The 14049-nt window shown below is 36.0% G+C and overlaps 1 protein-coding gene across 1 annotated transcript; it reads left to right on the forward strand.

Moving 5' to 3' along the window:
* Nucleotides 1–328: 328 nt before the first annotated feature.
* LUM (lumican) lies at nt 329–12278 on the forward strand. The gene is made up of 3 exons (XM_009321323.1): nt 329–635; nt 3885–4781; nt 11234–12278. The coding sequence occupies exons 2-3, from the start codon at nt 3905–3907 to the stop codon at nt 11386–11388; spliced, it is 1032 nt and encodes a 343-aa protein (XP_009319598.1). The 5' UTR covers nt 329–635; nt 3885–3904; the 3' UTR covers nt 11389–12278.
* The last annotated feature ends 1771 nt before the right edge of the window (nt 12279–14049 follow it).

Raw genomic sequence — 14049 nt, forward strand, 5'->3', positions numbered from 1 at the left:
TCGGTATTTAATGTTGTGGAAAAGGTTATAATTCAAAGATAATCCTGCATCTTTGGTTCTGATCCTCAAGCTAAAACTTTTATTAAGGATATTTTACTGTGGACATAAGATAGTTAAAGAAAAAGGCAGAAATGAATGAGTCACTTGGCTGAAGAAGCACAGCAGCATTGAGGTCTGAGCACTATTTGTTAGCTCATGTCTAGCAGTATAAAATAAGTTGGAAAACAAAAGTCTGTTTGTAATCTGTTTTATAATCCAAAATGTTTTCCCTCTAAAATACAAAAATTCCTTGTATAAGGCTATGGTTAGTGGTCTAAACTTTCTCAGGTTTGTGAAACACTGATCATTCTCTCATCCCACAGGAATAACAGATGGGTTGTCCTTGTACAAAATATGGTATCCACCTGCACTTCATTAGAGAGCTGCATTTTTGTACATGCCACACCACAAGATCACCATGATGACATAGCAGCTTCAGAGAACAGCGTGACTAGGGCTTTTTTTTTTTTTCTCTTGTAACACAGAGGATCTGGCAGACTTTTACCTCCTGACACTGTTTACAGCATATATTGGTCGATACAGTCCCTTATTGCATCTGCTCTGGGAATTAAGGAAAGCAGCTTCAAAGCAGTAAGGTAAGTGCTGCTGCATGTTTTAACTGTAATGTTCAGCTATTTAAATGTAGCTGTAATGGGAACATGAAAACATGTCAGGATAAGTTTGCCAGTTTGTAAATTGAACACAAATCAACAGTTGCTTAGTGGATTCGCTTTCTCAGTTTCCTTAAAACAACCTCACATATTTTGTGCATCAGTGTTGCACCTTTTTACAGTTTTGTCCTACTTCAAAAGAAGAGTTGATGTACAGTACAAAGAAATTTGTAAGACTACTCACTGCTTACTTATTCATTCATAATCTATCAGTAAGAGCTCCACAGATTTCATTTGTTAAATCATTTTGCTTCATTTTAAAAAAGACAAGGTATCCTGATATTTAAATAATTAATCAAGAAATTTTTAGTTAATTTTAAAGCACATTTTAAATATACTATTAAAACTTCTTAAAATTAAATCTTTTGCAAAATGTGTAAGATGTTATGCTGCAGAATTAAGGTATATTTAGTTTAAGGCTGATTGAATAATAAACATACTTATTTTGTTTCACAACAACTTTAGAATTAAGGTAGTATAGACTAGCTCCAAAGTAGTTTGAGTAGTTTGTCTACTCTACTGTAGTAAGCATTTTTCCAAAATTGTGGATTTGCTATTTAGTATGTTTTGGCAAGTTGCCTGAGGAACTTCACAAATATTTTCACAGGTATTTTACAACATAACTGGTTAGAACAAACGCAGGCAATTAGTTCAAGCATGCTTATGTTATAACATAAACATCTAAGAATGTATTCTGATTTTATCTTTTGGATTCATATAGTTCAGTGCAACAAACAAGAATGTGTACACGATGTATTTACCTTTTACACTTCTGACACAGAAATATTTAGATACATGAACGATAAATCCATGAATAAAACAAGTTAACTACACTACATATGTGCTTTACTGTGCTATTTTATGTCACACACATGCTTATATGCCCTTGCACTACAGAATTGTCACCTACATTTTAAAATGTTGTTGATAAAATAATTCAAAACACTTGCTATCTAATTTTTTAAATTATTTCCATGGTTCTGCACAGTAGTTAAACATTGTATACTATTCAAAATAACTGTCAGCCTATGATATCAATAATAAAATTAAGCATTACAAATATTATTTGAAACTAGAACAATAGAATTTGAATTTAAAATAGGATGTTTATGCTACTTTATCAGTAAGACTATAAAATGATGCAGATGTGTAAAAATGTCACTGTAAGGCCAAAGAGTGTAGTCCAAGAAGTTCATTACACTTTGTCTTATACTTTGAATACAGAAGCAGTTAGTCCCCCATCCTTAATGCTTAGTACCTAGATAGGACCAGATTTTGAGCTGAATTGTGTCACTGTAGTGTCTTTGCTTTCAGAGGAGCTGTACTTATTTATACCAGCAGGGGACTGAATGTTGAGTTTGCATGTTCTCATGCAGTAATGAAGAACAGACAAAGGAAATTACACTGATAACTCATATTACAATGATTGCTCTATTCTATGGTTTGGAATTAGATTAAATGTGATGGGACCAACATCACGGAAAAGATATGCAATCGTCCTCCTTATGCAGGGAACAGCAGCTTAACATCTAGCAGAGGGACTTTGTGGGTGATTGGAGATAACATGAGAACATTTTTTTAAAAATCTTCATGCTGTACTGCATGAGACCAATAGGCCCTGCCTAGAGGTAATTTAGTTGAGATTATTAGCTGACTAGAATGTGATGTGGCTTTTATCAAGCCAATAAAAGCAAGGAAACTTAGAATTAGGGAAGGGAAGACTTTCTAGCTATGGCCCTGCATTTTAACACTAGGTACTCTGTAACACTAAACAATGCCAATAACAAGACTAACTTACTCTGCTGGAAGATTGCCCAGGTCCAAGATCAATGTTTTGTGGTCTGTTTACAGGCTTCATATACTTTCTGAAATTACTTGAGAACAAGAATGTTCTAAAGATTTTCTTAATTGTCTCACTCCCTGAACAGTAGTTGAGTACACTGAGCCTTGTCTTTTACTGGTGAAAATCAAAGTAAGCTTACTGACTTCACTTTTCCAACACATCTATCTAGGCAGTAAGAAATAAAAGCAAGATACTAATCTTCACAGATTAGCATCTTGTGAAGTATCTGGTGAGAAAGGTATGCCCTTAAAAATTCAGGTGAGACCACTCATATTGGATCACAACAAAACATCCCCAAGGACGCTGAACATCCTTTTGTGATATATGAACTGGAAGACCAACGATGTGAAGCCAGTGTTTTATTGTTCTATTGGTTTAGAATGGTCTTACAATGTAATCAACACAGTTATTATTATATATAGAATTTGCAAGAACATTTGCACTATCTGAAATTTAGTTATTTCAGATCAACTGTAGATACATATTAGATAGAGTATACTCATGCACACATATGCAGTGCTGGTTGTTTGACATGTCCAAGATAATATGCTATATATTTCTATTAGTTTGTTCTTTAGATGAATATGAAACTTAGTGGATCATGCTTTACTGGACATGATCCATGAGAAGAAGATATTTCAAGCTACAGGCATCTTAACAACACACTATACAGAAGATCATTACCCTCAGTTTGTAACTTCCCTGGCTCTTTCAAACTTAAGTCAAATTGCCACATGTTATTTATATGTGAGACAATTTGGTATATTATAGAATCATAAAATCATAGAATAGTTTGGGTTGGAAGGGACCTTTAAAGGTAATCTAGTCCACCCCCCCTGCCGTGGGCAGGGACATCTTCAACTAGATCAGGTTGTTCAGAGCCCCGTCCAACCTGACCTTGAATGTTTCCAGGGATGGGGCAATATTAGGAAAGCTTGATAGAATTTAAATGGCAGAAGTGCCTCTGAACATGGCCTTCAGCAAAACTGAAAACTCTTCTGTGCCAAGTTTAGAAAACTTGGACTTTATTATCATTCTTGTGACTTAATGAATGAATGCAGGAAGGTATAAAGAATGTTTTACTTACAACAGCAGAATGGCCTGCAATTTTGCTTTAAAAAGGCAGGTTATAACAAGACAGGAACTGTAAGTTTATAATATTAACAACACAATACTAACAAATTAATACATTTTTTCTTAATTAATAGCTTTAAACAGGAAGCCTAAATTAATTAGTTTTTAATTATAATATTTATGTGGAAAAGTTTCAAATATTGCTGAAAGAGAGAAAAAACTAAAGTTATAACATTTTATTGCCTTTCACCATACAGGGACAAGACACATTGCAAAGATGACTTTAAACTCCCTACCCGTCTTTCTGTTGTTGATTAGTGGCATTTTTTGCCAATATGACTATGGTCCCGCAGATGATTACGGTTATGATCCTTTTGGGCCATCCTCAGCAGTCTGTGCCCCAGAATGTAATTGTCCTTTAAGCTACCCTACTGCCATGTATTGTGACAATCTTAAACTGAAAACCATTCCGATTGTACCAAGTGGAATAAAATATCTTTATCTTCGAAACAATATGATTGAGGGCATTGAAGAGAACACGTTTGATAATGTAACAGACCTACAGTGGCTGATCCTAGATCATAACCATTTGGAAAATTCAAAAATTAAGGGAAGAGTCTTCTCTAAACTAAAGCATCTGAAGAAACTTCACATTAACTACAACAATTTGACTGAAGCTGTTGGACCACTCCCCAAAACTCTGGACGACCTGCAATTAAGTCACAACAAGATCACAAAAGTCAATCCTGGTGCACTTGAGGGGCTGGTGAATCTGACTGTCATTCACCTCCAGAACAACCAGCTGAAAGCAGATTCTATTTCTGGGGCTTTCAAAGGCCTGAATTCACTTTTGTATCTTGACTTAAGCTTCAATCGACTTACAAAGCTACCAACAGGACTGCCTCACTCCTTACTCATGTTGTATTTTGATAATAACCAGATCTCCAATGTTCCCGATGAGTACTTCCAAGGTTTTAAAGCCCTGCAATATTTACGTTTATCCCACAATAAATTAACAGATTCTGGAATACCAGGCAATGTCTTCAATATCACATCACTGGTTGAGTTGGATCTCTCCTTCAATCAGCTGAAGAGCATTCCAATTGTCAGTGAGAACCTCGAAAACTTCTACCTCCAAGTCAACAAAATTAACAGTGAGTTAAACTTGCATATTTTCAATATTATTAACCACAGTCAATGCAAATATCTGAAAGGGTAAATTAACCAGTCTGAAGAAATGGTAGTGGTTAGACTGTTAGCACATTGACATTTCTCTGACTGTTGTCCACATTAATGTTAAAAGACAGACATTTATCTGATAGCTACTCAAATTAACCTTAAAGACAGAAATGTCTGTTTTTTCTACTAATGTGGGTATTATTGGCCAAATTCTCATCTCATATAAGTTGGAGTAACTCCATAGAAGCCAATGGAGTTGACTTATACAGTTGAGGAAAAAAACAGTGGGAAAAGTTTAATCAGTGTGGAAGACGTTCAGAATTCCTGTCAGCAAAAAGAGACAGCTATCAGCTGGGGCTCTGACTATGGTATGTGTAACCATTCAGAAGGCTGGTCGTGAAAGTGCTGGAGGGAGGAGAGCGGGAGAAGACAACAAATTCATAAGGTATCAGGCACAAGGCACAGTGAAAAAGATACAACAATGTAGCTGCTTTTTTCTCTTTTGTTCCTTCTTTCACAGAGTATCCTTCCAAACCCATCTTGAAATCCAAAGAGCTGCCCCTATTGTTTCTTCTTTTCATTCCCTTTTCCCACATTGTATTATCAGGTGGCAAGCTTGTCTCCATTCAAGCATGATTTGAAAAAATGTTTCTTCTGAAGTCAATAAATGTCATACCTTGCACGAGATCATGGAGGTTTCTACTGAGACAGGGCTTTTACGAGGCTGTCCTAATCCTGGGGTGGGAAGGAGGTGTTGGAGAGCTGGAGAGGCCTCACCATCACGTCATAAGCTCTCCAGCTGCACCTCTGTCAGCGGTGGTCCCTGATGAAGAGGCAGATCTGTCAAACATAACAGTGTTTCTGCAGGAGGACTTAGATTATCTTGCTAGCTGGCACAAGTTAAACCATAAAACCCTCTCTTCTGTTTGCCTGCTCGTATCCATCAGGGGTTTAGGTTATCAGTGTTAGCTATTCCATACATAGCTAACTCCATACAGATGTAGCCTTTGAAGCCAAATATTTTAGTGCTGATTTTACCAGACAGAGGGCAAGACCTTTTGAAATGTTTTGTATTTACTATGCTTCACATTTTCCTCAATGTTATGATTTTTTTTCCTAATAGATCTCAGTTCCTTGTTTTGATGAGGGAAAACAATGAGTTAATGCTTCCTACCTGAGGCACCACATACAGCAACCTGTAGAACTCATATCAGATACTCTCCCTCTCCTAAAAGAACAAACAATGATAATGTTTAATTTCTCATAAGATATATGAGGCAATTTTCCCTGCTTAGAATGGTTGTTCTGAGCCTTCTGCAAGATACCCAGGTACCGAGTTTGCTTTCCATCCACATTTCCAAGGACTTCTGAGCAATTGTGACAACGATTTAATTTTGCAATGAAAGCTGTATTTCCAGAGTACTGGTCAGCAGCAGAGGGGGATGGTGTGATAAGTGTGCACCAGCTCTGCTGCACTGTCATTGCTACCCTATGGACTGGTGCAAGAGAACTCCGATTTACTGGTTTTTGTTTAACCATAAAATCTAGCAGACTTCAATAACAAATTTTCTTGACTATCTAATTTCACAGGCATAATATTGTGTTCCCTAAGATGCTAATTGACAATGTGGGACAAAATTTAGTTAGCAATAAGCATTTCAGTTTAATGAAGTACAAGATACAGGGTGATCAAAGCCTTTGCATTTCACTATTCATTACACCTGACCTGCAGCTGTGAGTGCTTAGTCTTTCTAAAAATTCAGCTGATTGACCTTTGAGTATTTGAGCCTCAAACAAATGACCAGTTTCCTTTCTTAATAAAATATTGTAATTTGCCAGCCATTTGTGTAAGGATGACTGTAAACAAGGCCAGCTTCCCTTCCATACCATGGCCCGTGGTACACATATACTGTGAGAGGGAGACTTTTGTATTAGGGGTAATGATAATTTGTCCTACAATGTACAAAAGGTATAATCTTTCAGATTATGCTTATATAGCTTAAAGTTTTCACTTATACTGAAACCTAACATGAATATATTTCTCCAGAGTTCTTAATTTGCTACTGTCTCCCTTTTTCTCAGGTACCTTTAGGCTATCAATTAACATTTGTATTTGTCTAAGGAAGAGTAATCTGGTTCCAACCTTTTTGATATTCCCAGAAAGAAAGGAAATATTTCTCTAAATTATTGTCCATGATTTTCATCCTGGGCTTGCTACAGTCATTATGCATTGCCATACATAAGAAATTACCTGTTTGAGAAATATCCTCATTTGAGTGACTGAGCTTTTTGAACAAGAGTTGATGAATATACACATAAAAAAATTTGTAGCAGAATTGGCATTACTTCAGTTCTGTCTCCATCTGTGATGCGAGGAGCAGTGGGGAAAGCAGATAGCAAAGCGGAATGAAGACAAATTCAGAGTAACACCTCTGATCTCTAACTAATAAATTGAAGCACATCCATTGTATTGAGTGTAAGTTAGGTATCAACTGTATACTCCATCTACTGTACTTGATGTTAGTTGGATCTCCAAGCTAGCATAGGACCATGGAAGGTTTATAAAAGCCTTTGCTTTCTCCATACCTCAAACCTAAACTGTAACTTCTAAATTGAAATTTCTTTTTTTAATATTTCTTATTAGTAGTAATTTAAGGATAGAATTTTCTATTTAATAACAGTGGTTTGCTACCATGCTTTAAGATGCCACTAGGATTATATACATATATACACACACACACTTGTAGAGAAATGGATTGTAAACTGCAGGATGGAAAAAAGTACAGGAATCAAAGAGGTTCAGTGATACAAGAAGAGGGTCCAAAGGCAGACTTCTCCATATTTCATTTGTACTTGTAAAGGATTAAGAAGAGAGTCGTTTCCGTTGAAACCCCAGCAAGAAGATACCACATGAATGGAGTATAAAAAGGGGAATGTGAAAATGTTCCAGATGACAGTTAAGGGGCCACGTATTCTGCTCCAGTCCATCAGCTGGATCAGTACCTGTACCATAATTGCACTTATTCTAAACAGAGTTAGTTGTGGAGATGCTTTATCGTCTTTTATCTGGCTCACTCCACCAAACCCAAAGGATTTTTTTACAATGGCCTGTGCAGAAATGACTCAGATATGATTACTGTGGGACCACAGAGCAGCAAGGATGACTATGGGACTTCAGATCCCATTAGGATTGCCCACTGTATTGCATGCTTGAACAAGGAAACTTTGCACAGTTAATCTTCCTCTCAGCTAAAGGCTGCTTACACTCCTGATGTACAAGGGATATACTCTCACCGAGCATATAGTAAAAAAATAATTCTGTCTAAAAATAAGTATTTCTATGCTCCCATTTTGCTCTATGGGTATGGGAGAGGAGAGGAGAGGAGAGGAGAGGAGAGGAGAGGAGAGGAGAGGACAGGACAGGACAGGACAGGACAGGACAGGACAGGACAGGACATGCTTGTTCCTGATATTTTTTTCCTCCCAGATATTTCAAATATTCAGGTAGTTTGTTAGAATATCAGAATTTCTTATGACGACAGCCATTTTTAGTGAGAAAATCGTTGTTCAGATGATGGAAATTTTCATCCAATCCTTCTTAGTCTCTCAGTGTCTGGCTCATGCAGGAATTCTGTGTTGGGAAAATCTGAATGCCACACTAGTGGCAAAATTCCAGGTACGCTGCCTCTGAACCAGAATATTATAAATTCAGGAAGACATTTTAACACCTGCAACACTAATAAGTGTGATAAGGAGGAAGTAAGCTACTGACATGTTTTATGCAACAGCACTCTAATCTCACTGATTGCAGTTCCCATATAGATCATGTAAGTAACAGCACATCAAGTGCATTCACAAGATCCACTTATCGTATTTTCTGCTAGTAGAGAATGCAATTTGAAAACAAACATTTTTAATATGCTTCTAACAACTGACAATTATATGAACTGTATAAAAAATTAATACTCAAATGCAAACAGTGTGCACCAAATATTGGAGCCAAATCCCACTGAAGTCCATGACAGAATTCCTTTGAATTCTGTGAGGACTAGATCTGCATCCACTTCCAAAGTGGTTTCAGTCTCATAAATAGTCAACACAGCCGTGTATTTTGGTAACATAGATAAATTTTGTGGTTTACATGCATGAAGTTTAAATTCTTTGAGTAGTTAAGCTTCTACCCAACTTGTATAAGCATACCTTATTTTGCAGCCAAATGTTAGTATTTATGCTCAAAACTAACAATATGAAAAAAAACAAATAACTAAATTTAGAAAGTTTTTTAATGTCTGCCTTCAACAAAAATATACTTACCATGTCATTCCTGAATGACAAGAAAATGGAAAAAAAATCTATATTAGAATTAATGTTTATTTTAATCTTTACAAATTACACCCAAACTATCTGCAGAAAACTGGACCTAAATAGTTAATGGTATAGCCTGTAGGCCAAACGAATGAGTTCAAAGTCTGAGGAACTTGCGTTTTCATTCAGCAAAATTCCACACAGATCTAATACTATAAACATCTATGAGATTATATGATCCCAACTCACAAGAATCATCAGTTCACTTCAGCTGGTACATTTTGAATCGGAAAAGTATCAGAATTGGTCTGCAGGCTTAAAATTATACAATATTGCAATATGGACTGCCCAATAAATGTGCTATTAAGGATGCGTTTTCTCTCTCACCCTTCCAAAAGAAGGCTGTACAATATACAAAGTCTAGGAAATCGTTTTGATTTGCTTTAATCAAATTGGTGATCAAGATCTAACATTTGAAATACATTTCCTTAATCCTTACTCAAAACAACTTATTTTGTGAAAGATACACAAACCTTCACCCATTCTTCAACATCATATCTCTGTGTCCAAAAAATTATCTAAGCTCTCATGCTTTAAAGAGCTGCCTGTACAGATGGGTGTACATTTATACTTAGTTTACACAAGTCGTGTTTCATCAATGATAGCAGATTATTGTAATGCCAGTTCTGAAAGAATCCAATTGAAGTTAAAATGGAGATATGACAGATACTTCCTCCACTTCCTTTAATACTACAACACGATGTAGGTCATCACATTTTCTTAGGTGAGTTAAATAGTGATGCAGAAAAGATATATAAGGTGGTTTTTCAAATGTCCATGAATGACCTATGATTGGTAGTTAAAATGGCATCCAATTTTGAGAACACTACCTCGATTTCTCAGAAATTATGAGAGCTAGTACTTCGCAACATAAAAGCAACTGAAGATATGAAATTTGTCCGCATACTGGTGAATGGGTTCATTAAAGGAATCCCTTTAAAATATTTTCTGTGTGAATTCAATTCATGTCAACAGCCCGAAGAAGATCAAGCCTCTCAGACTGCTTCTTTAGTAGTGATGGAGCTTTTTAATAGACTAATCCTCTGTCTGACTCAAAGGAAACTCAGGTGAGAATGAAGAATCATCTTTGCAGAATTACACTATGTGGTATGCAGGGGACATCAGGTTTATTCACATACATTCTCTCCTGAGGATAGATCTTCTCTGCATGACCGAGGTCTATAGTATGTATTTGTGTATGCTTATGTATACTCAGCACAGAATTTCTCTACTTCATGTCATTTCTAGCTTACAGTTAGTACTGCTCATAAGATACAAGACAGTTTTCCATTCAAGACCTGTCTGGTGTTATGTGAACCAAATAGTACTTCAACTGAATAGAGGCTATATATATATCATGATATATAAATTACAATAAATATAAATATTTTTATAAATATTTTTTACATTTATACTCACCTTCTAATCCTGCTGTTCTGGAAAGGTTCAACTATACAATTTAAATGTAAAACTCCTTCCCAACCCCAGCCCCAAATTTCATTTTGAAATTAGTAAATCAAAATGACACATCCAAAATAATATTTGACACAGACACCCATTGGACTGCCTGTTCTTAAGGGTAAAGCCGTATCATGGTTTCAGTTTCTCCAGAAACTTTTTACTTACTTCAAAATCTCATGTAGTACGGTTTTACCCTTCCATCATAATGTACCCAGCATGATTGATTCTTCCCTCTGCAACTCCACTTTTACTGGAGATTCATTTTTTTTCATTTTTTCTCAATGTCAGATTAGACCTCTGTATAAAATCTGAAGTCTTAAAAATCACATAGATACTGGGAGCACATAGCACTTGAAAAACTCAGTCTTGAAATTCTGAACCTCTCACAACTAATGGAAAGAACCTCTCCTAACACAAGCCCTTCAAGTTCCAGTAAACTCATGGGGAATTACATCAGTGGACATGCAAAATATTGAAAAATAGTAGAATAAATTTAAGGTCACAATTTCCAAATAAAATTTAAAAAGTGGAAAAATAATGTTTTTGTCCTATTTGTCCTAATTATTCATGCTTTCTCTTGTTCATGTTCCCTTTGTTTCAGAGTTCCCATTGAGCAGCTTCTGTAAGGTTGTTGGGCCAATGACCTATTCCAAGATCACACATTTGCGCCTGGATGGAAACAATCTCACTCGGGCTGACCTGCCACAGGAGATGTACAACTGCCTTCGGGTGGCTGCTGAGGTTTCACTGGAGTGAGATACCTGGGAGCATCCAGTTCCCTTCTAGGGGCAGTAACTACAGGAATTACATCATGATAGCTTTTTAAAAGTAGGATATGCCTTAAAAAAAGTGTCAATCTGCATATTATCCATTCAGTTTGTTAATATTTAGCATGCACTTGGCAACCTTAAGGAAACGTGTGTATATTTTTACAAATGGTTTTATTTAGAAAGCACAAGAATGACCAAATGTGGTGCAAAATATGCCTTCATCTGGCTAGGTAAGTTGATGAAAAGCATTCAACTTCATAGAAATCTATGTCCATGCATGCAATACATGCCAGGTGGTACCAGACTTACATGGAAGTCAGGTGGGTTTCATCAGAGTGCTGAGCAGTATGAGCTAGCCTGTGTAAATACAAGATTCCTCTACAACCAATCCAACTTTTTTAATTATTCATGCCTTTTTCATATTGTTAGCAATTATAAAGGAAAAAATGATGTAACAGTCTAAGAACAATTTAAAATGTATGAAAATATGTTTTCAGAGGCCATGACATTATTAAATTAATGAAATATGTAAAAGATAACAGGGAAACATTCTTCAGGTTAAAAAAGTTGTTTACTCTTCTTTTTGTCATACTTTCATTTAAACTTTCATGGTAAGATTTTTATCCATTGCTGGTATAATTTTTACTTCAAAATAAGTCATATATACAAGTATTTTTATTCAATTACTTGCATGCTACTTTTAACCAGATTGTAGAAAATAAAACATAGCAAATAGTATTTTTGTGTCCATATAATTGTCAACTATGTTTCAGTCTTTTATAAATTGAAAAAAACACTTCAGGTTAAGACAGGATAATCTAAGCTATTCTATTATTATTAAAATTAATTGTAAGGTTAAATAAACTGTTTTCTCTACTTTCAAGTTTCAATATGTTTGTAAACATACAATTTAACATCCTCCACTGCACTTGTGTTGGCCATTAAGTCAATGCCTTATGGAGTTTGCAGTATGGGAGTCACAACATTATGAAATAGTGCAAATTAATTTCTCAGCATTGTCAAAAGAACAATGAAATATCTCAGAAGCCACAGGCAATGAGTAAAATGCAGCCCTAGCTACTCATGATAGAGAGATGGTAGTATATTCTACCTGGGAATGAATAGTCCAAATATTGTCAGCATCCTGGAACACACACTAAAATAAATGTGTTGGTAACTGAAAGCCATAAATGGCTTGCTTGCAAACACAGGTCATCCCATGGGTACTATTTTCTTTTCAACTACTAGACTATTAAACACTCAAACAGAAACTCTTGTAGTTTCTATAGCAAAAGCAGATACTACCACAAAAAAAAAAAAAAAACAAACAAAAAACAAACAAAACACACCAAACCATTTAGTGGGCACATTGCCAATTCCAGATGTTCAGAATCAATACACAATTCACAGAGAAAACTGGGACTAAAACAAAAAGAGAGATGCAGGAGACAATAGAAATATTTCCCTCCTCATTTTTTCATCCACATACAGGAAGGATTGAAAGTAACTTTTGTTACAAGTAAGCTAGAATTTTCATAGAAGAATAAAGTCTAAAGCTGGGACTTTCTGAACGCATCAAAGTGGGAATCACTATGGAATAGCACTTTGTCATTATAACATAAGAGAAGAAAGAAGTGCATGCAAAAAACCCCAAAGAATAAAACAAAAAAAAAAAATGGGAACAGCATTCAACCATTTCCAGAGAGACTTTAACCCAACTGCCCCTTTCACAGGAAAATACACAAACACTAAGACCTCTAGAGCACAAACTGATACTGAGATGTGTCACCACATAGCTGTGATCTAGCAAACAGGACAGAAATGTATTCTTCTTTCAGCACACCAGTTATCTTTATGCAAAATGAAATAGTGTAAACAGTGAGACTGACAACAGTCCTCAGGATAGATTAAAACCTGTTGATGAGGGTACTTTCTGCATACCCGTATGTTGCAAATAAAGCATCCACAGATGTTCACAAGGCATTTTGAAGTTCTCTTCAAGGGATACCCTAGAAGGAAGCCCTCTGTCAGAATAGCAAACAGTACCAATGACCTCCCTCAGAAACAGAGGAACCTTCATCTTTCAATGAACACTTGGACAACTAAGAGAAAATGGCATTTGGCAGTACATTTTTATCTTGAACACCTCTTTCTTGTGGTTCAGAAATTCTCAGTTAGTTGGAGAGAGATAACACTGCAAGCTTGTTCTTCACACTATCTGTGAAAAAACTAGAACATGAGGTCCTTCTGCTAAAAGAGAAACGTGACTCTCTACCTCTTTGCTTTCATATTGTGAGACACAGAAGCACAGATTTCTGCTTCTGCATTAATGAATTGGTCTAAATCGCTATAAAGACTGTTTAAGTTCCCAATATCTACATATCTTGCAGAAACAGATAGGCAACACTATACATGTACCTTAGGTCTCAGTTTGTGAAAGCTGCATGAATTGTTTTCTAGGCACTAGGCAGAAATGTAGGTGTTTGGGAATACTTAGCAGAGCTAGAGCCTTGGAAACTGATTCATCGTAACTTGCAATTTCTGCCCTTCCTGGAAGGGAAGGTGATGGACCTTGGTTATAAAGCACTCAGCATTCTGGATACAGAAAAACTTGATGCATACATCCCTGTTCCCACCTAATCTGATC

This window comes from Pygoscelis adeliae, unplaced genomic scaffold, assembly GCF_000699105.1.
Source record: "Pygoscelis adeliae isolate BGI_AS28 unplaced genomic scaffold, ASM69910v1 Scaffold232, whole genome shotgun sequence".
Taxonomy (NCBI): domain Eukaryota; kingdom Metazoa; phylum Chordata; class Aves; order Sphenisciformes; family Spheniscidae; genus Pygoscelis; species Pygoscelis adeliae.

Bases quoted from the DNA above. Each gene is read 5' to 3' on its own strand.
- LUM (XM_009321323.1), top strand. From the start codon at position 3,905: ATGACTTTAAACTCCCTACCCGTCTTTCTGTTGTTGATTAGTGGCATT. The intron at 4,782-11,233 runs GTGAGTTAAACT...CCTTTGTTTCAG, and splicing joins CCAAGTCAACAAAATTAACA to AGTTCCCATTGAGCAGCTTC.